At 37.1% G+C, this 24,247-nt stretch overlaps 1 protein-coding gene across 1 annotated transcript in view; it reads right to left on the reverse strand.

Annotated features, from left to right (window-relative positions):
* Positions 1-24,247, reverse strand: part of Dhc98D (Dynein heavy chain at 89D) — a 1,285,966-nt gene that overhangs the window by 1,249,819 nt on the left and 11,900 nt on the right. The window contains exon 3 of the mRNA XM_090406627.1: positions 11,272-11,478. Within this exon, the coding sequence (XP_090262753.1) occupies positions 11,272-11,478 (207 nt within the window). The remainder of the gene's footprint in view (positions 1-11,271; positions 11,479-24,247) is intronic.

Here is a 24,247-nt window from a genome sequence, read left to right on the forward strand (position 1 = left end):
GAGCAATCTATGTATGAGAACTATCATACAGAACTGAGCTGATAACAGCAGTAATATCTCTGACAGTCAGCATGAGTTGGTTAAAGATAGGTCATATTTTAAGAGTTTACTTATGCACTACAACAATGTTACAAATGTATTATATAAGGAAAATACATGCAATGGTGGTATAATTAGATTCTGTGATCACCTTTGCTACACTGACACAACAAATTGGTAACTAAATTGTAATGCATGAAGTCAGATGATAGATTAGTGAGTTGGATAGGACAAAGCACAACCCACCACATACAGAGTTGCAGTAGGTTGTGCTTTGTGATAAGCATCTCTGTTGTTACAAGTTTTATTGAAGTAACTTCTTGGTACATACAGTTTCTGATATTTTGTCGTGGAGGGGGTTCAAAATTATAGTTATGCCACTGCTAGTGTGGAAGCCTCCAAAGTTCAATCGGCATTTATGATGCCCTTTCAATGGAAAGACTTAGGTCCTGCTTTTGTCTAAGATGCAGATGACATTCATGAGGCAACAGTAACAGCTGTGTATAAGAAGAGCTCCGGATTCAGATAAATTATTCTCAAAATAATTAATTGTATATGAGTGATTGTTTGAGTAAGAGCTGCTATAAAAGTTGTGTGCTATTAATATTATTAGTGTGTGGGATATTTTGCTTAAACTTAATTACAAATTCGTTGTTTTTGCCCTTAGAGTAGCAACTGACAGAGGAAAGATGGCGGTGGCTTTGTCAGTGCATGAATTTAACATAGACTTCAGGCATTTCATGAAGTGTGAGGTGTGCTACATGTATTCTTTTGATTATATAGATGGTTTGTGGATTTAGGGGTGATGGAAGGAGGGTATGTGCAAAGTGTGAGCTAAATGAGGATTTGATGAGTGCTATTATGAATTTGATGACAGAAAGTGTTAGTAGCGAGAATGTTGCAGAAATAATGAGTGCTCGTTCGAAAGAGAAGCATAGTGTGAAAGAAAGGCAAAAAATTGTTAAGACAGCATTAATAAGAAAATGAGTGATGTGAAAACCATAATGGATTGTAAAAAGAATGAAAGCGAGGTGAATGTGGCAGAAGGAAACAAAATTGAGAGAATGAAAGAAACCAGAAATAGCATGATGAAAAGATCGAAAGTGGGAAAAATAAAAAGAATGAATGAAAGCGAAAGTTGGATGCGTCGACCGAAAGTACAGAAACTCAAAAGGATGAATGAGAGTGAAATTGTGAAGCAGGAGTTGAGAGTTTAAAAATTAGAAAGATTGGATGATAGAGAGAATGTGACATGAGGTTCGAAAGTTGAATTGGGTTGGATGAGGCAAGAGATGAAATGGATGCAAAGTGAAATTAAGAAAATTTGGATGAAAACAATTAAAACAAATCAAGTGGGTACAAAAGAGTTAACAAAAGATGAATGAGTGGAGTTGTATGGTACCTCCATTATTAAAGGTGTGCTGGATGAGAGGATGCACTTTCCAGGTGATAAAATGAGCAGAGTGATTGAGGCATTGGAATATGAGGAGGGAGCGAGCGAAGGAGTTGATAGTTTTAATAGGTACTAATGACTTCACAGAGGAAAAAGAGCACGTCAGAATGGATATCAGGAGGCTGCTTAGACAGATAAAAGAGAATAGTGTGACAGGAAGGATAGTAAGCGTGATGCCTAGGTATCACTGTGGCGAGATGAGGTGGAGAGCAAGGATTATGAATGGTATGTTGGCTGAAATGTGTGAGGAGAGGAGAGTACAATTTGTTAATGTGTGGAATGAGTTTCAAGGATTAAGTGAACTGTATGGGATCAATGAACTGCATTTGAGTGTTTATGGTATGAGTCACTTGGAGAGATTGTTGCTGGAAGGAAGAGAAGTGAGTATAGAGAAGGAATCAGATCAAGTGGGAAGTGATGTGGAAGAGCAAGAGAGTACGATACGGGAGAGATTAAAGAGGTGGTTATGAATAAGGAAGTAAGTGGTATGAGTATGGAAAATGAGAGAATGGGTGTGCAAGAGGAGCAGGGAAACAGGGAGGATCAGGATGGACAGTGGTACACAACGCGAGAAAGGTGGGTACTCCAAGAGGATGTGAGAGCATGTGTAGACAGAAAAGGAATGGGATGATCTGGGATCAAGAGGAAACAGCTGGAATTGAAGAGGGTTATAAAATGAATAAGCAGAAAGGGAAATCGCCCCTCAGTTCAGCATGGAGAGATCACATCGAATAAGTGTTATCAGTGGAACTAGCTGGAGATCCAGGAAGGAGCTGTTGTGTTTATATACAAATGCTAGAAGTGTAAGAAACAAGGAAGATGAAATGGTTGCACTAACTGACTCTGTTCACCGAAAAATTGTTGGAATAAGTGAGACATGGTTAGATGAGGACGACATCCTGACAGGAATAGAGATGGAAGGATATGATGTGTTTCATGAAGATAGAAGGGGTAAAAAGGGAGGGAGAGTGCTATTGATGATAGAGAAAAGTTATGCCCATACAAAGTAGAGATGCAAGAGGGGAAATAGTGCCAGTGGTTTTGAGACAGTATGGTGTGAGATAGAGGTGAATGGAATGAAATACTTGGTTAGATGTTCTTATAGACCAGGAAATGCGGATGGTAGTGACTATGAAATGTATAATCAAATTAGCCAAGCACATAAGAAAAGAGTGATCATAATGGGGGATTTTAATTATGACGATATAGACTGTAATGATCAGATAGCAACTGGAAGTAAAGAAAATGGGTTTCTTGAGTTTTTGAGGGATAACTACCTCAGACGGTATGTAAAAGAGGGCACATGAGGATTGAGGGTCTTGGATTTGGTCATCTCATCAGAGGATGTAATTATAATTGAAGTGTCAAATCACCCACCAATTGGTGAGAGTGACCATGAGGTGATAAGATGGGTGGTTGCCAGCAGTGTGAGGACCTCTGTAAGAAAAGGATATATGTGGAACTACAAGAGGATGGGGGGGGATTATGAAGAGCTCAGGAGACAGCTTGCAGGTGTAGCATGGAATGAGGAGTTAGCTGTAACAGGGATTTTCAAAAACTATCTAGTACATGCAGTGCCTAAATGTATTCCATGTGGAGGCAGCATAAGAGAAGTGGAAATAACCAATTCCATGAGGACTACAAAGACCAGGCAAGGAGGGTGACTTGGTTGATGAGGGTAGCTAAAGAAAGGTATGAACAGCAGTTAACTAATGAAGCCAAAAAGAATCCTAAGGAGTTCTTTGAATATGTAACCAGCAAGAGAAAGAATGATTATGGAAGGATGACATTGATTGGAGAAAATGGTATAAAGATAGCTGTCGCAGAAGGTGTGGTGGAGATACTTAATGAACAGTTCATAAAGGTCTTTCAATCTTGTGAATGTGGCTTCATGGAGAGATTGAGAGCAGTTAATGATGGGGAGGAGAGACTGACTATAGGTGAGCAAAAGGTGTATGGGGAGTTGAGCAAACTAGATGTAAATAAGGCTGTTGGACTTGATAATGTATCACCACGTATTCTGAAAGAATGTGCCAGGGAGTTGACACAAGCCTTGACATATTTTTTTAATATGAGTCTTGCACTGGGTCAAGTTCCTAAGAAGTGGAAGGAAGGTATGATTGTGCCTTGTGCCACTTCACAAAAGAGGTGATCAAACTTTAGCATCAAACTATAGGCCTATCTGTGTCAGGTGTTGTAGTTAAGTTGTTCAAGAAGCATGTGAGAACTAGGATTCAGAATTGGGTTGACAACAATGGTATTATCTTTCATGGACATCATGGATTTACTAAAGGGAGGTCATGTTTTAGTAATCTACTTACTTATTACAATAAAGTGACTGCTTCCATGGACAGAGGAGAAGGATACTGTTGTGTCCCAATTTACAATTATTATGCTTTCAACTATCCTTACATGTGAAACTCTACTTGTCTTTGTTCAAATCTTATTTATATACGAGATATCACCCAAATACAAATATTCAAGCTTCTTCTCCCCTTAGTGTCCCTAAATATTTATTTTATACTGAGCCTTTCAGGACATTTAGTTTAAGATATAAAATTCAAAAACAAGGAGCAATTATCAAAATATGTCTGAGTGTGAAACTAATATGCAGTTGTGACCTTTATCTCATAAATTAACAAATCCCCCCCCGTGTGAGTAGGTTCACACATTGTTACAAGTGGTGCATTGATGTGCAGAAATGTACAAATGAATTGTACCATGTTTATTGAACTCTTAAACATGGTACAATTCATTCTTTATCAAATAAAACTCAATTCAATACTAAGAACATATAATACAAATTTTCACTAGCTAAACACAAGTATTAGGTTAAGATCCTACATGAGAATTGTGATCATATCCCCATAACAGATTCTATACGTACAAACATATATAATCCTAGAACTAGTTGATCCTTTGTCTAACCCCTTACTGGTTTGATCAAGCTATAATTCTGTATTTTCTAGGACATATATAATCAGTTACTCTAATTTTCTCACTAAGACAACCTGGATTAAAATTATCCTTTTGCTGAACTAATACACAATTTTGACCTTTAAAACTCTCTTAATTAAAATACAATGTACATGCATAAATCTCTAAGCACATGAATACGTATTAATTAATAGTAACAAGCTCATTTTTATTCTAGCTTGATATTTACTAAAGTCCTAGTATAATTCTCATTAATCCTTTCAACTGTTCAGTAATTGAACAATGACTACAGTTACATATGATTTGAATTGACACAAGATTTTACAGTACCTTTTGACTTGGGTCTTCTACACTGGTCTCTACCACTTTCCGATATTTTACCTTCCTAGGACAAACTCTTCTATAAATTATTACTCATAAGTTCCTCATCATCATCATCATCATCATCAATTTCCTGCCATGTACCCTCAAGGGGTGTACAGGATATGATAGTACTACATGAAAAAAATCACATCATTAATAATTTCCTATCTACAATTTTTTTCCAAATCAGTCTGTTACTTGTCAAGACTCCAACATTATCAGATCTTATATTTCTATCGTCTAAGGCACTTTGTACTGTATCAATCCACCTATATCTTGGTCTTCCTCTGGGTCATTTTGCTACCAACCTGGCAGAGAACACTTGTTTTGCGAATCTTTCCTCGCCCATTCTGTTTAAGTGACCATACCACCTGAGATTAGCTCTGCTAACGCATTCCTGGATGCAGACAATGTCAAGTTATTTCCTAATATCCTCATTTTTAATATGATACTGCCATTGATGCCATCTGTTCATGCCTATAATCTTTCTCAGGACTCTTATATCCATGGTCTCTAGTCTTTGGTCAAGTGTTTTACTTCTGACCCAGCTCTCAGATCCATAAGTTAAAACTGGTTTGAACACTTGTATACAGCTAATTTAGTGTTCTAACTAATTTCTCTCTTATTCCATATGAATTTATTCAATTGACTTCTCACCATACCAGCTTTGCTGATTCTGTTGTCTATTTCAATATTTAATTTACCATCTTCAGTAAAAATCGTGCCTAAATAGCTGAAATGTTTTACTTGTTCAACAGGTTCTCCATTCACAAAACAGTTCAAATTTTCAATGATTCTGCCTATTTTCATTGTCTCTGGCTTTTTATTGCTGACCTTCATACCATATCTATTACAACAGCTATTCAATTTAGTCATCAGAGAATCTTGCAGACTTGTAGCAGATTTATTTAGAAGTATAACTTCATCTGCATAAAGCAAAGAGCTGACATTAACATCAGCAATTTTGATATCATGTTTAATACCACTTTCCTTCATAATGTGATCCATATAGATAATGAATAACAGAGGGGATAATGTACATCCTTGTCTCACACCAGATTTAACATTAAACCATCTTCCTGTACTTCCTTCAATTCTAACTGCTGACTTACAACTCAAATAAAGACTAAGTATTGCTTGATATAATGCCCCATTGGCACCATATAACTGCAGTGTATTGAATAGCTTCTCTCTTGGCACCTTGTCATATGCCTTTTCCAAATCGACAAAACTTAAATACAGATCTTTGTTATATTCCCATGATTTCTCGACTATTTGTCGTAAAGTGAAGATCTGATCCTGACAGCCCCTATTTGGCCTGAATCCAGCTTGTTCTTCACCAAGCTTTTCTTCCATAATTCTTCTCAACCGTTTCTCAAGTATACTTGCATAGATTTTGCCAGGAACACTCAGTAGGGAAATACCTCTGTAATTCTCACATTCAGTTTTATTTCCCTATTTATATATGGGTACTATGAGAGCTCTACTCCAATCATTGGGAATTCGTCCCTCTGCCCAGGCTTTCTGAACTATGCAGTGCAGCCACTGTAAGACTCTTATACCACCATACTTCAGCATTTCTGGTCGAATATCATCTACTCCAGCTGCCTTTCCACATTTCAAGCCTTTGATAGCTTTTTCTACTTCAAATATGGATATGTATTCCTGCCTTTATGACTGGTCAGTGTGTTTACCACTGTGCTGTCATCACTGCTTGCTTCATTTAGCAGTTTTTCAAAGTAATTACTCCATACTTCAAGGATATCTTTTATTCCAGTTTTCATGTCACCTTTATCATCTCTAACTTCTTTTACAGCACTCTTTCCTCCATTACTAAGCTTCTTCAACAACCACCAGAATATTTTGCTGCCTTCTTGATATTTATTTTCTATATTCTTGCCAAAGTCCTCCCATGACTTTTGTTTAGCTAGTTTTACACAGTGTTTAGCATTCTTGCATTTGTCTCTATATTCTCTAAGAGCACAAGCTGACTTATTTGACAGGAACTTTTGATATGCTTTCTTCTTTTCCTTCACTGCCTCTTTAACTTCCTGTGTCCACCAGGGAGTTCTGATTTTTCTATCCTTGCAGACAACCTCACCACATGCCTCTCTGGCTGAATCAATCAGTGTTTTCTTGAAGGCTTGCCACTGAATCTACAAGGTTTGGTTTCTGTTCTCAAACTCTTTCATTTTTTCTTCAATAATCTTTGTGTATTTTAGTCTACAGTTCACATCTGAGAGCTGCTCAACTTTTATTCGCTTTAAAACTTTCTTACATGTTATTCTTTTCAATATGAAATTCAATTTTATCCTGCTCAAGACTAAATAGTGATCACTTCCAATTTCAAATCCTCTGTACACTCTGGTGTCCTGCACCAGGAAGAAAACATCACTATCAACAATAACATAGTCAATGAGACTTTTCTTATTCCTAGCCTCTTCTCTCCATGTGAATTTGTGCACATTTTTATGTTGGAACATGGTGTAATAACCGGTCCATGTCCTGAGTAGAAATCCAACAGATATTTGCCATTATTATTAGCTTTGCTCTTTTCTCCAAATTTTCCCAAAATATTTTTGTATGTCTCACAATCATTTCCTACTCTGCTATTTAGATCTCCAACAAGGATCAACTTTTCATTTTTCATTGTGTCAGTTGCTTTGTTCTAAACATTAAAAAATTCCTCCATTTCTATCTTAGTAGAACCTTCTGTGGGACCATAGGCACAAATAAGTCTCATTCTCCAGTTCCCCATTCTCATATTTGCCCACATTACTCTACTTGAGACTGACTGCCATTCCAGAAGATTAGCTTCGTAATTTGTGTTGAATACTATGGCTACTCCTTCTTTTCCTTGATTGTCATTGCCTGAATATAACATTTTGTATTTATTGCTCAGAAAGATCTCACCAGTTTTGGTCTTTTTTGTTTCATTCACCCCTATTATGTCGATCTGGTACTTATCTAATTCCTCAGCTAGCTCCATTTCTTTGCCATTTAGGCTTCTTAAGTTGATACCGATCTTTAACTCCGGTGATGTTGAGTTGGGGTTTGTTTTCAGATTTGTTCCAGTAGCTGACTTTTCGCTGTTCGCCCTGGTTCCCTGGCGAAAACAACGGGGGCCTTGTTTAACCGGGCGATGCCCCCGCTGGCATGAAATTTTGTCATGTTGTACCATCATTTTTTTTATTTTGGTTTAACCAATAAGAATACAATTTGGTCAGCTAAATCCCAAATTGCCAGCCCATCCTCGTTCGTTTAGTATCCAAGTAAATACCCAACAGGGTGCACCACGAGATGGTGAGGATTGGACATTAGGTCAGAAGCCCTGGTCGGTTCTCCGCATTCCTTTAAAGGCTATGTGGAGGTCTCCTCTCAGTTATACAGCTTTGACCCTTAAGCACCCCTGCCTTAAATCTAATTATTTTAAATGGAATGAAACGATATATGAGCAACTAAGTGGCTTAACTATGGGCAGTCCCCTTTCGCTGCCTGTTCAAATCTGTTCATGGAAAAGCTAGAAAGACATCCTCTCAAAAGTAGACCAAAAACATTTAGTGTGGTGGAGGTATGTAGACGATGTCTTCATAATTTGGATGAACACAAAAACAGCTCTTTTGGACTTTTTAACCAAAATTAATTTTTTTCATCAAAAAATACAATTCACTTTGGAACTGGAAAAAGATAATCAACTACCAGTTTTGTATACCCTAATCAAGAAACTAGCAGATGGACATATCAAACTAGCAGTGTACCACAAAACAACAAACACTGGACGCTACCTTCATTTCAGATGAACTCACCATATTTCCCAGAAGCTCAGCATAATACATATGCTCAAAAATAGAGCTACGAACATCATCTCAGAAGAAGAACTCTATGATGAAATTACTCATATATTAGAAACATTAATAAAAAAAAGTGGCTATCCAAAGAATCTAATCAACAATATTCTTCATAGAAACCCCCTGACAACAACAACAACAACCTACCATCACTCAATACAGTTCATCCATAGTTATTCCTTATGCAGGTACAGTGTCCGAGAAGATCGCAAAACTTTTTAAACCTTCAACATCAGAGTTGTATTCAAACCGGTCAAGACTGTCCATCACGTTCTAAGATCTCCAAAAGACGTTAATCCTTTTTTCAAACACTCCGGAATGTACAACATCCCATGTGCTTGTTGTATAGGAGATGTTAATAACAACAGAACAGACAACTTAGGTCTAGCCCATCATTTCGTGGTTACTAAAAATACCATTGATTGGGATAGCAGCTCCATGCCTTACCTAGAAGAAGATTTCCGTTGTAGAAATTTCAAAGAAGCCGTTGTAGTCCTCCAATCTGGAGAAAATCTTAACAGAAACCAGGGAATGATAATAGCCGACATATGGAAAACTTTAATAAGATCACTCAGTCTGCCAGAATTTAATTTCGTTCAAAACTACAGAACATGCTCTCATAATAGTGACTATTACACGCTCCATGCATGTAATGTTATGAGTTCTGTTTCAATGTTTAATTTATACGATAGTGTTACTCTATTTTCTCTGTTCATGGTCAATTAAAGATCAATAAATATTTCATTTTAATTAGAAAATTATCTTTTCTGAGCAGTGTGAAATTATTTCATCTGTACCTTCACTCCTGAGACGTGTTATCGATGTAAACTAGTATTTTTTTTTTCAGCTTCTTATATTTATGTGTAAGAAGATGTGCTCAGAATTTGTGTTGTCTATTCACTTCTTCACAGACTCAAATACATTAAAGTTTACATTTTAAAACTGAACATGTTCACCCAAATTTAAGATTGATATGTTATAACAGTTAAAAGTAATTTAAGGCTTGCTTCTTTTAAGGATTAGGAAAGGGATTATTAATAAGGATTATTCCTAAGAAAAATAATGGGAACCTGTTCAGGTTAGATTCACTTGAAATTACCTAAATTTGAATATTGCGCTGTCTATAAATATCGGTGGTTCCTTATTTAATTCATAGAAACTTATAGTTTTGTATTTTTGTTATCCTTGGTACAATAGGTTTTTGAAGGTATGATGTCTAGGTTACAGTTATGTAGATTGGAACTGGGGGTGCCTGTTAGTTCACAATCAATGGTGTCAGCTTTGTTTTCTTGCTGGATGCTAGAATATGGTTTCTCATATTTTTGCTGGTGAAATGAGCAATGACTGATGGTGGTCTCACTTTGTTCTTTGAGATCCATGATTAACAGAGGTAATATCTGTAGTTGTGACTGATACATCAATGGTTGTGCCAATCAGCTTCACTAGAGAGTATAAAACTTCTATCCTTTTTTTTTTTGGTATGCCATTTAGTTCTCTTTTTCTTTCTTTCTTTCTGCAATGCATGTTCCATTTGACACTTAAAGCATATTTACCTCTTTTTAAGTTCTTCATTTTCAGGATTGAGGTTTTCAATATTGATATTGAGATTTCCAATAGTTTCGATTTTATATTGTGCACCATTACAAGCACTTCTACACTACCATTATTGTACCATAAGTAGTGCTCATATTCCTGAAATTTTTGATCGATTTGTTCCATGTGGGTATTACATGTATCTTTTAACATGTGTTGGTATGAGCCTGAATGATCAGCAATGATGAGATCAAAAAGGTTCTTATCTTGCACATTTCACTTTGTTTTCCTTGCAATTGTTTTTTGCTTTCAATTCCCCCCCACCCAACATAGAGGACATCACTATTCTGTATGTATCTCCATGGAGTCAGTAGACTCATCGCAGGAGACCCAAGTATCATTAACTTTGCCCAACAAATGTGTTTGTTGCATCATAATTATCAAATATTACTAAAGAAAACTTGTTTTTAATTATATCACAAATACTTGTCAACTTACTATTAGATTAATCACATCACCTTCTCTTATAATAATAATAATTATTATGAGCAGCCTTGCAGATGGGCATCCATAACAAGACTAGAATACAAAAATATTTATATGTTAATGAACCAATTATGGAAAAAAATATGCGCACAGACCATGTGCTGGATTAAATGCACATAATAAAAAGGAAAAATTATACCATTTTAAAAAACAAGTTGCTTCCAAAATAAAAGACTGATTTGGGAAATTGCCTACAACAAACAAGACACCTTAAATTTTAGTATTTAACTTTTGGATGTAAAACACTACTAAAGATCTAGGAAACACTCTGCAGCAGAATACATAATCTTTATTCTGCTGGCTATTATTGAACTGCTCCTAGAGAATGTAAATAGTCCGTATTATATTAGCATGAGGTACCCTTGGCCATTTGTATAATGTATGTAAAGGTAATCACATAGTGATTTATAATCTGTTAATGGTTCAATACTGAGACAAAATACTGATAACTAAAGATGATCTTTATCTCAGTTGATTTAAAGTTATTAATTATGTTAAGCCAATATATAAGTTAAAATATCAGTATCCATAAGAAATAATAAACTGCCTTACCTCTGTGAGAGGCTTTCTGAACAATGGTTTAACACTAATGGTGGTGATTACAAGTTCTCTGAGAGCCCTAGCAATACAGCCCATCAAATGCATCATTTTAGAATCTTCACTATAATACTGAGACAGAATCCACACTAAACGAAGAGTATTCATAAGTGGTGGTATAGTGTCTATTGCAACTGTCAATGAACTGTCTTTGTGTAAATTCTATAGAAAAAAAAAGTGCCTTATAAAAAATTATAACAGATACTATTAAATTCATCACAAATTTGGATTCTTAAATCCATCTATAAAGATATTTTCTCATAAATATAATTAATCCCTTCCCCTCAAGACCATGATCTTATAACTCAGAAACACTTGCACTTATAGAAAGCTAACATTATACCAATTTAAAAACAAGTAACGTATTTACTCGAATATAACTCGCACTTTTTTTCTGAAAATTAAAGCTAAAAAATCATGGTGCAAGATATATGCAGGGATTTTCAGAAACTAAAGTTTTCAGGAAAAAACTGAAAATGGGTATGACTTACCAAGAATCTCCTACTCGCTATTGCTACTTCTGGCCTCAAGAGTTGTTTCCTTGTGTGCATCGTCAAAATCATCTACCCAAATAACATCATCTTCTTTCCCATTATTTCAAGTAAAAATTACCAATAATTTACAAGACTTGAGATATGTAATGAACAATCCTTCATGAATGACTAATAAGAAGTGAAAGCAGAGTGTAAAACAGACAACAGTGGTAGGCCGTAGAGATAGAGCAGCTACGAAGACATACATACGAGGGTGGTGTGAAAAGTTCTCGCCCTAACAATGAAAAAAAGGATTTATAATTTCAAAATTATTTTTATTTTTCAACATAATCTCCCTTAAGACTTAATACATTTATTCCAGCAATGCTCCAGTGCCATTATCCTGTCCCTGTAGTGAGTTCTCAGTAAGATCTGCAAAATATCCCTCTACAGCTGCAATCACCTCTTGATTCAAAGAAAAATGCTGACCAGTGAGGAAGAATTTTAGTTTTGGGAAGAGATAGAAGTCAGAGAGAGCCAAATCTGGGGAATAGTGTGGATATTCCAACAATTCATAGTGCAGATCCCTTGATTTCCCATTGCCAAACCACCTTTGTGGGCAGGTGCATTGTCCTGATGAAAGATGATTTTTTTCTTCTGCAAACTGGGTCTTTTCTCACAAATTTTTTTATCTAGTCTGGTTAAAAGATCGGAATAATATTCCCTGGTTATTGTTTTACCCTTTTCAAGATACAGGTATCCCTTGCTTAACGCAGTTTTGCTTAACGTGGGATTTGATTAACGCTGCAAAAGTAAGTGCGGCAATCCCTTGATATACGTGTCAAGAGTTTTGATTAACGCGCCTTTAACCCTGCAAAGCTCGCAGATGGTCTGACAGATACATGCAAAATGTTTAATATAAATATTCTTATACAATTCAGTGTATAGCTTGGAGGTCATGAGTAGCTGTGCATTCATATGTTACGAGTGATATTCCGCACTGTTTTTGCTGTCAGTTTGGTTTAAGACATGTTATGTAAAGGTTTGTGATATTTGACAGTAAATTGTATCTGAGAGACATACTGCAACCTCCGATGTCAGTATAGTATGGTTTAGTTGTTGTTTTTTTATTCTTTGTTCAATAATTTCTAGATTGTAACTGAAAATAAATAAACCATCATGTATTACTGAAATGAGAGCAAAAAGCTTATTTATTATACATGTCCTCTAGGAGATGTGCTTTATATTTATGAAAAATACTAAGGAAAGTGTCTGGAGCTTGCTCCACCCTTACTATGAGTTGCCCATAAGGCACTACTTATGCTTGCATCCACCAAAACTTTTAGTTTCTATATCTTTGGCACAAAACTCTTGTAGTTTTTATATTCGGCTATGAAATAATGTTGGATTCAATATCCACTTAATTTGTACCATTATGTATTATATTTGCAGTGTTTTTTCTTTATGTTTTATTGCTTGTTTGCCAAGATCTAGAGAGTCATTTTGCTTGTTATTGTAGAATTTATGCTGATAAGAAAAAAAATAAAACTGTTCAAACGACTCTTGATAACTTCTTTTGATAAAAAAATTGCAGTAAATAATGTAGGTACAAGTATTTCTTAAACATTTACTTTGCATTCATTTTTTATCTTTCCCAAAAGAGTACCATATAAAATGAATTATTAATACAGTAATCGCTTATGGACGAATTTTAATTTTTACCATTGATTATTACATTTGATTAACCGATTTTGATATATGCGGTATATCAAAATCGAGGGATTAATTAACCGCGTTAACTGAGGGATACCTATAATTAATAAACAAAATGCCTTTAGTATCCCAAAATATTGATGCCATGACTTTTCCTGCTGATGGAACCGACTTTGTCTTCTTTGGCGCTGAACAACCAGCTTCTGTCCACTGTTTTGACTGGTTGGATTCTGGTGTGTAATAGTGAATCCAAGTCTCATCCATAGTAATAAATCGATGCACAAAATCAGTTTTATTCTTGTTAAAAAGCTCCAAGCACTGTTCAGAGATTTTCATGGAGTGCATTTTTGATCTACTGTGAGCAAGCATGGCACTCATCTTGCGCAAAGCTTTTTCATTTGTAATTCTTCATGCAAAATACATCCTAATGTTCTTTTGAAATGTCTATAGCCTCAGCAATTTCATGCACCAATCATCCAATACCATACTATGCACTTGATCAAGGATTTCTGGTGTTGTTACACTTTTTGGACGTCCTTCATGTGGATCACCTTCAAGGCTGGTATGGTCAAGTTTAAACTCGGCAGCCCATTTCTTAATTGTCAAAAACGAAGGAGAAGAGTACCCATAAACTTTTATGAACTTTGAATGCATTTCTTTTGGCATTAAACTTTCTTTTACAAAGAATTTTATAACTGCATAATACTCAATTTTATCCATTTCAAGGGATACCGACAACACTTTTGCTTCAGACAACCGTATAAAAAACACTACTTGATAGAATGACTTGCAATTTCACATGGATGCTTATGACAGATGTACCAACTTAGAAAAAAAACATCTTGCCAATAGTGTTGCTATCTATGGTTGAGGCCGAGAACTTTTCAGACCACCCTCTTATATTGCTAGTTTACATTTTTGCTTAGCTTTTCTCTTATTCCATATAAATTTATTAAACTTGCTACCCATCATTAGAGATTTTATTATGCTATTAACAATTTCCAAATTTACTTTATCATGTGAACTAAAAATTGTGCCTAAACAGCCAACATTTTTCAGTTTTCCCACCAATTTTCATCAGTTTTCTCATTTTGTTGACAAATTTTCATATGAGATTTTATTGCAATCAGTGTTTTTTTTTTTTTTTTTTTTTTTGGGGGGGGGGGACATTCCTCATCAACAGATTCCTCCTTTCTTCTATTCCTCTTTCCCACACACAGCACTAATGTGCTATAGATCTTGTGGCCTTTCATGTGTGAATCAGATATAAAAAAATAAAAATAAAAATCAGTTATGTCAGGTGTTACTGTTAATAAAGGTACTGTTGTGTACCAGCAGCTTTATTAACGGTGACACATGGCATACAGATGTGGTATGTATTATTCAACTTTTCCTGCTAGAAAAGAATGCATACTGGCATCTAATGTTTTCCAAACAAAGCACTGATTACAACAATTATTCAAACCAAAGAGGAAGAGAGAGAAATGTGAAAGAGATAATAATCTTGGCCAGTGCTAATGACCTAGCCAGTGGCAAGTGTGATATGTTTGAAGATATGAAAGTTGCTGGTACAAACAAAAAAGAAGCATGAGAAAGTGAAAACTGTGTGCTGCCATGGTATGACAGATGCAAACTGGGATGACGAAGTGTAATTACAAATGAGTCAGTCTGCATGTTGCACAGGAGAAATGGTGTAGGGTTTGTGGATGTGTGGAGCTAGTTTGATGGATAGAAGGACTCAGATAAGGCAGAGTTAGGTGTTTTGATAAAATATTGTTCAGTGAGAGTTTGTAAATGCAGAGACAGAGAAACCAGACTTGGGGGGGGGGGAGTGTAGGGATGTTGTGGGATGAAGAGGATATTGCAGGTTATGTATGTTAATGTTTGGTGCCAGAGCTGATTCACTTGCTTCAACATAAAGATGTTGAATGGGTGATGTGCAAAAGGCACCAGAAGCTATCCATATATACCCTGATGATGGATGAGATCCAACCATTGCAGGCTACAATGCTTTGCAGAACAACAGACTTGTGACCCATAATCCAGCTTTGAACATATAATTATACAATAAAGATGAAGCTATGAAGATCCGTCTGCACCCCCATTCAGTAGAAGACAGAGTGCAAGAGGGAAATATATTGCCCTCTTGCACTTTTCCCTTAGTTGACAAATGTCAAATGTGTACAAGGAATGTAAGGTTTCTGTTAAAGATGAGTCCTAAGAATCTGGCTTCTGCTGCTACTGGAACAATACGTTGTCCATTCTTAACTCAGGATCTGGGCGAAGAGTGCATTTTTGGCAGAAGTATACACAGTTACATTTTTTTCTACTGAAAACCTGAATCCATTACTAAAACCTCATGGAAAGACATGATCAATTGCTTGTTAAAATTGTCTTTCAATTACCCTCAAGTAAATTGTGAAATAATCAACATAACAGGCATTGCCTGCAGTGGGAAGAAGCTGTTCAGTGATTGAGCTAACATGGACAGCAAAAAGTGCCACACTTAAGATAGAACCTTGGGGTATACCTGCTTCTTAATGATGTGGGCCGATATAGATTACTTTTCACTCAGACTTGGAAGACTCAGCTAGAGAGAAAGTTTTTAATAAATACAGGAAGATGCCCTCTGAGACCTACCTTATAGAGTGCTTTTAATATGCCATATCTCCAACTATGTGATAAGTTTTTTTTCAATGTCATTGAAGACTTACTGTGTCTCTTATACATGTTTTTCAACAGACTAAATAGTCCAAAGTTGAATAATATTTATGAACGCAACATTGTGCGTTGCAGAGAAGATTGTTCCTTCCCAAATACCAAGATGTCTGGCATTGACCATTTTCTCCAATATCATACATACACAGCTGGTCAGAGTAAAAGGTCAGTAAGTGTTTGCTTGTGTTGAATCCTTTTCTGTTTCTGGGATGGCAATGATAATTAACTTATGCCAAGAATCAAACTCTTTCCCTGTAAGTATTTTGCTGTATAGTAAGAGAAGGCGATCCACTGAAGTTGATAGAAGATATTTTATCATCTCATAGTGGATGTCATCAGGACATACTGCATTGTGTGAAAAAGAGCTCATTTTAGTTCCTTCTTATAGAATATCTGATTATACGGCTCTAGTCTATTGGTAGAAAAGTTTATCCGATGTTTCTCTTGTTGCTCCTTCAACAATAAAAATTCAGGAGGATATGAAGCTGTTGCTGAGACTAGTAAAATTTTCTCTCAAAGTGTCTACAATAACTTTGGAATCAGCAACTGCACATTGATGGTAATACAAATGATGTGTTCCATATCTACCATTTAGTTTCCAAATTTTATCCCATGCCTTACTCAATATGCTGGGACCTCAGATTGTAGGCATTAGTGAGATCTGGCTATCAGACATACTAACTGGTATCGAGTGTAGAGGGTACACTATTTTTAGGAAGGATAGAGAGGATAGGAGAGGAGGGGGGGATGTGCTGCTAATGATATTCAATGATAAAGACCAATGACTGTAGTAGTACTACTAACAGTATTTCATGTGACAGTGAGTTTGAAGCCATTTGATGTGGGGTGGAATCCAACAAGATCAATTACATAGTGGAGTGTTGTTACAGACCTGGTGGATTAGTTGCTAGTGATGAAGATATGCATCACCAAATAGAAAAGATGAGTGCAAAAAGAGTAATCATAATGGGATTGTTGATTGGGTGGTAGCAGAATCTCATGAGAAGAATGAAAATGCATTTATTGAGCTGTTGCAGGACAACTTCCTCAAGCAGCATGCAACAGAAGGAACTTGAGGTAAATTGATTTAGTGCATTTAGCTTACTTTCAGTAGATACAGAAGTACCATTTTTTTTCTGTGAGAGTGTCTAGTGGTTTATCTATCACTTTTATCCTTGCCATAGGACAAGGGGATGTATTGTTGAAGAAAGCAGATGAATCGCGGTCAACAACAGTAGGAATCAGTCAGGTAGATGGCAGTTCTATTAAAGTGATCTGGTTTGAGATTGAGGTCAACAGCATAAAATATAAAATCAGTTGCTGCAATAGGTAGTACCTGACTACAAGAGTACAGGTCAAATAATTATTATCGGAGGATTTCAACTTTGGGCACATAGACTGGAAGGAGGAAAGATCACATGGCAGGAAGGAAATGGGCTTTACACACTTACTGAGAGAGAGAGATAATTAATCGTGGCAGCATGTAATAGAGGAGACTCAAAGTATACAAGCGTGTTGGATCTGGTTATAAGATTACAAGACCCATCCATAAATAAGGAGACTACACTGCCTCCGATTGGGAGAGTGATCATGCAGTGTTGTCTTGGGAGGCAGCAAAATGTAGAATTTTCAGTTAAGAACGGGTATGGAACTACAAGACAAGTGATTATGACAAACTTATGAGGCAGCTTGAAGCAGTGCCATGGTATAAAAATCAGCAAGGGAAAGATGTTCATGGGACATGTAGGATAGTCAAGGGATATCTGGAGGGAATAATATAAGACTGTATACCCAAGGCCAGGAGGATAAAATTAAGTAGCAGGTAATTGGATGAGTAGTTTCAATATGCATGAGATAAAAAAAAAAAAAAAAAGTGTGACAAACATGTTAAGGAAGGCAAAATCAGATTATGAGAAAAAATTAGCCGAGAAGGCAAAAGGAAATCCCAAAGAGTTTTCTTTCATTACGTGACAAGTAAGAGGATAATTGTTGAATGATAAGTTTAATGAATACTGAAAGCAGTGAGGGGTGATAAAAGCAGATGAAATAGTTGTGTCACTGAGTGACCACTTTGCAAGGTATATCATTCAAGTGAGGATATTAATATGACAAGTACTGATTGCGACAACAGAAGTTGATGAATTAAAGGTATTTCAGATATTGCAGAATCTCAATGCAAATACAGCTGTGGGATTACATGGGATACAAGCTTGCATTTTACAAGAACATTCAAAGGAACTAGAGATGCCTTTCAATAGGATGTTTAATTTAAGTCTCAGCTCTGGCAAAGTCGCAAGGGAGTGAAAGAAGGGAAAATAATTCCTTTGCTCCTTTATGCAAAGGAGGATCTAAATCTGTTGAAGCAAATTATAGACCAATCAGTACTTCAAGAGTGGTGTACTGGAAAAGCTGGTCAAAAAGAGAACTTAGGAATCAGGGGTCGCTTGGTGTCGCAGTGATTAGATCGTCGGCTTGTTGAGAGTGCCTTAAAAGATTAGTAGTATTTTGTGTTAACATTGCCAATTTTACTAGAAATTTAAGTAGTATTGTTTGCTTTTTGTTTCTTGGTGTGTCTGTGCAATTTTTGTGTGTTTTCTGTTAATTATTATTTTTAAGATAAGATAGCATACATATGGCACCGATAAAGAAAAAAATGGCAGCCAGGTCACCATGTTTGTTTAAGAGTATTGATGTAAATGAATTTATGCAATGTGCTGTCTGTGAGATGTATGCTTTGCGAAGAGCTGTGGGAGTCTGGTTAGAGGGTGATAGTGGAGTTAATATGTGCAGAAAGTGTAAGGAGAATGAGGATCTCAAGCGTGTTTCGGGTGGCGAGAGTGATATCGTTAACGATAGTCAGAATGTAGAAAATGGCGGTGTGATAGAGAATTGCGTGGTAGCGCCAGATAGTTGTGAGAGCGTCGTTGAAAGTGTAAATGAAGGTAGAAATACAGAACAAATGGATGATTTGATTGATAATGAAAATGGTGAGATAAATGCGAGTAGTGAAATTGCGCGTTTGAATGGTGCGATACACAGAGCAAAAAGGCAACTGGAACGTATGGAAAAATGTGTACTGAACATACCGACAAATAACTGGCAGAAGTCTGTGATGACAAATAATAGAATGTTCGTAAATGTCAATAAAATGAAGGAGCGAGTGCTGTATGGGGATTCGCTATTAAGAGGTGTGATAATTGAGAGTTTGACGAAGTCATACCAGCCGGGTGTGAACATAAAGGACGTCAGCGAATCTATTCGAGTGCAAAAACAGAGGGTAAAAGAGATGATGATCGTGGCAGGAACAAATGATTTGAAAGAGGACAAAATGGAAATGATAGAGGATGTGAGGGAATTACTTGAGGTAGCAAAAGAGAAGAGTGAGAGAGTTAGGATGGTGAGTATTTTACCGCAGTATGACAGTGAAGTGTTTAGAAGGAGGGCCATAATTGCCAATGACTTTATGTGTGAGTTATGCATGGAGAGTGGTGTGGAATTTGTGAATGTGTGGAATGAGTTCGATGGGTGAAAGGACTTATATAAGATGGATGGGTTACATTTGAATGGAGTGGGTGTATGGAGGATTGAAAAAGCGTTGAGGAATGATGTGGAAGTGGATGTACAGACTCAGGGAAACTAGATTTATTAAGAGGGGAGGGGAGTAGATATGCAGACTTTAGGGAGGCAGTTGAGTGTATGAATGAGTATATTATGCCCGAGCGAGTACAAAGAACAACAAATCAGAATAGGATAGTTAGTATAAGGCATCAAAGTAGGGATGGGACAAATGGGCTTCTGCAATTCATGTACACTAATGCCATGAGTATTAGGAACAAGAAGGAAGAGTTTTTGGCCTTGGTTGGCACTTCCAGGCCACAGGTTGTTGGTATTAGTGAAACATGGCTGAGAGAAGATGATAAAACTAGTGGGATTGAATGCAACGGGTATAGCGTGTTCAGGAGTGACAGGGTGAATAAAACAGGGGGGAGGAGTGTTATTGATGATAGCTGATGAGTTGCAGCCAAGGAGTAAAGAAGTTGAACTACAGGATAGAGAAAAGAGCACATTTGAGGCTGTTTGGTGTGAGATAGAATCTAGCAGAACAAAATATACAATTGGGTGCTGCTATAGACCAGGTGATGGAATAGATGGCGGGGATAGTATGCATAGGCAAATAAAAGAAATGAGTGGAAGGAGGGTAATTATTATGGGTGATTTCACTTATGGTAACATTAACTGGAAAGAGGAGAGGGCACATGGGAGGAAGGAATTGGATTTTATGTGGTTATTAAGGGACAACTATCTGCGGCAGCATGTAGTGGAAAATACCAGGGGGCAGAGAATGCTTGACCTAGTAATTGCAACTGAGAATGTGGCTGTAACGAACATGACCATGTTGCCACCAATTGGTGAGAGTGACCATAAGGTCATGACTTGGGAGGTGACTAAAGGAGTGGAATTTACAATTAAGACAGGGTACATGTGGAATTACCGGGCTGGTAAGTATGACAAGCTTAGGAGTGTGCTTGGCTCAGTGCCATGGCATATAAAACTGCAAGGGCTGGATGTTGATAGTGCATGGGAGGTGGTTAAGAAGTGTTTGCAGGGGGCAATGGTTGACTGTATACCAAGAGTCCGAATAATAAATCAAGTAGGGGGTTAAATGGATGAATAACACTATTAAGCTTGAGCTGCAAAAAAAGAAACAATTGTGGAGGGAATTTAAGGAGAAAGGTGACCAGCAGGTGCAGGAACAGTATAAAGCTCAGGCCAAGATGGTAATGAGGGTGGTAAGAAAAGCAAAAGCGGATTATGAAAGAAAATTGCCATGCAGGCTAAAGAGAATCCCAAACAGTTTTTTCAATATGTTGCAAGTAAAAGGAAAAATGTTCATGGTAGAATGATCTTAAAAAATGCTGAGGGTAGGGAGGTAACCGAATCAGTCGATATAGTGGAATTACTGAGCGAGCACTTTTCAAGAGTATATCATCCAGGTGGTGACTTTGCAGGAATGGAAGAACCAACAGCTTATACTGGAATTGTGATGAATGAAGTAGAGGTAACTAGTCTATTACAGAACCTCAATGTCAATACATCTGTGGGATTGGATGGTATACCAGCTCGTGTCGTACGTGAAGCGGCTAAAGAATTGTCAGTGCCCTTGACCATTTTGTTTAATTTGAGCCTCGGGTCTGGGTCAGTCCCAAGGGGGTGGAAAGAGGGGAAATTAGTTCCACTGCATAAAGGTGGTTCCAAGGCTTCTGTTGAAAATTACCGACCAATCAGCATAACAGGAATCATTATCAAGGTCTTGGAGAGAATAGTCAAGAGGAAAATACAAGATTGGATAGAAGATAATGGGATACTGTATTGGGGACAGCATGGTTTTTGAAGGGTAGGTCATGCCTCAGTAACTTGCTCACGTATTATAACACAGTGACGGCTGAACTGGATAAGGATAATGGGTTTACAGTGATTCTACTGGAACCTTGCTAAGGCCTTTGACAGGATACCACATGGAATTCTAATCAGTAAATTGCAGCATATGGGGATAGATATAAGGTTGGTGAGATGGATAGGAGGGTGGTTGACGGAGCGATATCAGAGAGTGGTTTATTCAGGAGTAGAGTCCACAAGATGGCCTGTGACTAGTGGTGTGCCACAGGGATCTGTTCTTGGACCGGTGCTGTTTAATTTGTTCATTAATGATATAGGAAAGGATCTGAGAGGAACAGTTCATTTGTTTGCAGATGATGCAAAGTTGGGTAGGGCAATTGTGAGTGCACAGGATGTCAAAATTTTACAGGACGATTTGGATAATTTGGAGGTCTGGGCTAAGGAGAATGGATGTCAATTTAATGTGGCAAAATGTAAGGTTATACATTTTGGGGTGAACAGATTAGCAGCAGTTTACTACATTGGTGGAACTGTACTCCAGGAAATTGATGAGGCACGAGATTTAGGAGTGTTGGTGGATAAGGAGTTGAAGTTTAGGGGGCACATTGCAAAAGTGGCCAAATCAGCTCATCAAATCACTTGGTTGCTGAAGAATACATTGACAAGCAGAGACAAGCAGGTTATTGTTCCTCTGTATTGAGCCTTGATAAGTCCCCATCTCGACTACTGTGCCCAGATTTTGTCACCTAGGTTTCTTCTTGATGGGGAGGTGGTGGAGAGGGTCCAGAGGCGAGTGACCAAGATGATAGCAGGTCTGTGGAATGAACCTTATGAGAACAGGTTGAGGATTTGTGGGTTGCAAAAATTGGTTGATAGGCAGAGGAGGAGAGATATGATTGAGACATTCAAATTACTGAAGGGTTTCTATAACATTAATTCAGAAGATATTTTTGAGAACAGGGCTGGTTGTGGGAGGACTAGGGGACATCCATGGAAACTGGGCAAAGGTGTGGTTAGTAAAGGTGTTAGAGCTGGGTTCTCTACTTTTAGAGTGGTGAATGAGTGGAATGCGCTGCCAGAGTCTGTGGAGGATGCTGTGACAGTGAATGAGTTTAAGGCGAGGTATGATAGATACTGTATGAATGTCGAATAGTTGTGATGAATATGATTTGGGGCCTCCCTCGATGAGTCTAATGACTTCCTGGAGTTGCTCATAATAATAATAATAATAATAATAATTAGGAATAGGTAGATAGGAATATGATACTCTATTCATATCATATTCCTATATGATATGAATAGAGGGATATCATGGTTTTGAGGGATATCATGGTTTTGTGACGGGTTGGTCATAGCTTAGTAATTTATTAACTTTTTAAAATAGGGTGACAGCTGAGATGAACAGATGAAATGGCTACACAATGACACCGCTCAATTTTCAAAGGTGTTTGACAGCATACCACATGAAATTGTGTTGGCAAACTGGAACAATCAGGGATGGATATGAAACTGGTAATATGGATACAAGAGTGGCTGATGTATAGATACCAAAAGGTAGTACATTGAGAAGCAAAATTCGAAAGAGAGTAGGTGATGAGTGGTGTGCCAAAATGCTCTAAACTGGTGTTTAATTTGTACATAAATGATATAGGAAATAATCTGAAGAGACATATTCAGTTGTTTGCTGACGATGCAAAGTTGGTAGGGTAATAGTTAATCAAGGTGATGTAAACAGCTTGCATCATACTAACAAGTTGAGATAAGGGAGTTATCATTCCTCTTTATAAAACCTTGATATGATAACATATAGATTAATATGCTCAGGTCTGGTCACCTAGGTTTCTTGTGGATGAGGAAGTGGTGGAGTGGATCCAGAGGCAAGTGAACAGATAGAAAGATGGGCTGTGGAATGCTCCACATGAGGATGGATTGAGAGTTTGTGGGTTGCAAAAGTTGGTTGGTAGGTGAAAAAGAAAAGATATGACAGAAACATTTAAGTTACTTAATAAATTTTATAGGATTAATATAGAGAAAATATTTCAGCACTTGACAAGAGATTATTCCTGGAAGGGTAAAAGCATAGTTATCAAGAGTGGGAGGATTAGATTTTTCCCTTGGAGAGTGGTGAATGAATGGAAAGGGTTACTAGAATCAGTTGTGAATGCTTTGTCTGTTAATGTATTCAAGACATATGATAGATATTGTGTGGATAATTTGGATCTTCCACAATGAGTCTTCAGACTCCATGGAGGTGCCCATGCAATCATATCAATATTAATAATGTTCTTGACAAGTGGGTTCTCATTGAATTGATCATTTTTAGAGTTGTTTCAGGAATGAGACCATAGGTTGTGTGACTGATGCACACCACAGAGAAGCACTCACAATCATACAGGTCAACAGTGAAATTATTAGATGGTGGAGACCTGTGAGTTTGAACTGTGGTTGATATTTTCTTAACTGTCACCTTCTCAGCAAAAGAGGATTTCAGGGCAGGAGTGGTAATGGCTAGCTTCCTCTTTGCATCCTAATATGACATATTTTGTTCTGTTTTTATCTTTTGTATTTCTCTTTCATCCTTCTAATTCTGAGATGCATGCATGGAAGTAGGCTGAATGATCTCACTGACA

The sequence above is a fragment of the Typopeltis vanoorti genome, chromosome 16 (genome assembly GCF_054136105.1).
Source record: "Typopeltis vanoorti isolate ZY-2024b chromosome 16, IOZ_Tvanoo_1.0, whole genome shotgun sequence".
Taxonomy (NCBI): domain Eukaryota; kingdom Metazoa; phylum Arthropoda; class Arachnida; order Uropygi; family Thelyphonidae; genus Typopeltis; species Typopeltis vanoorti.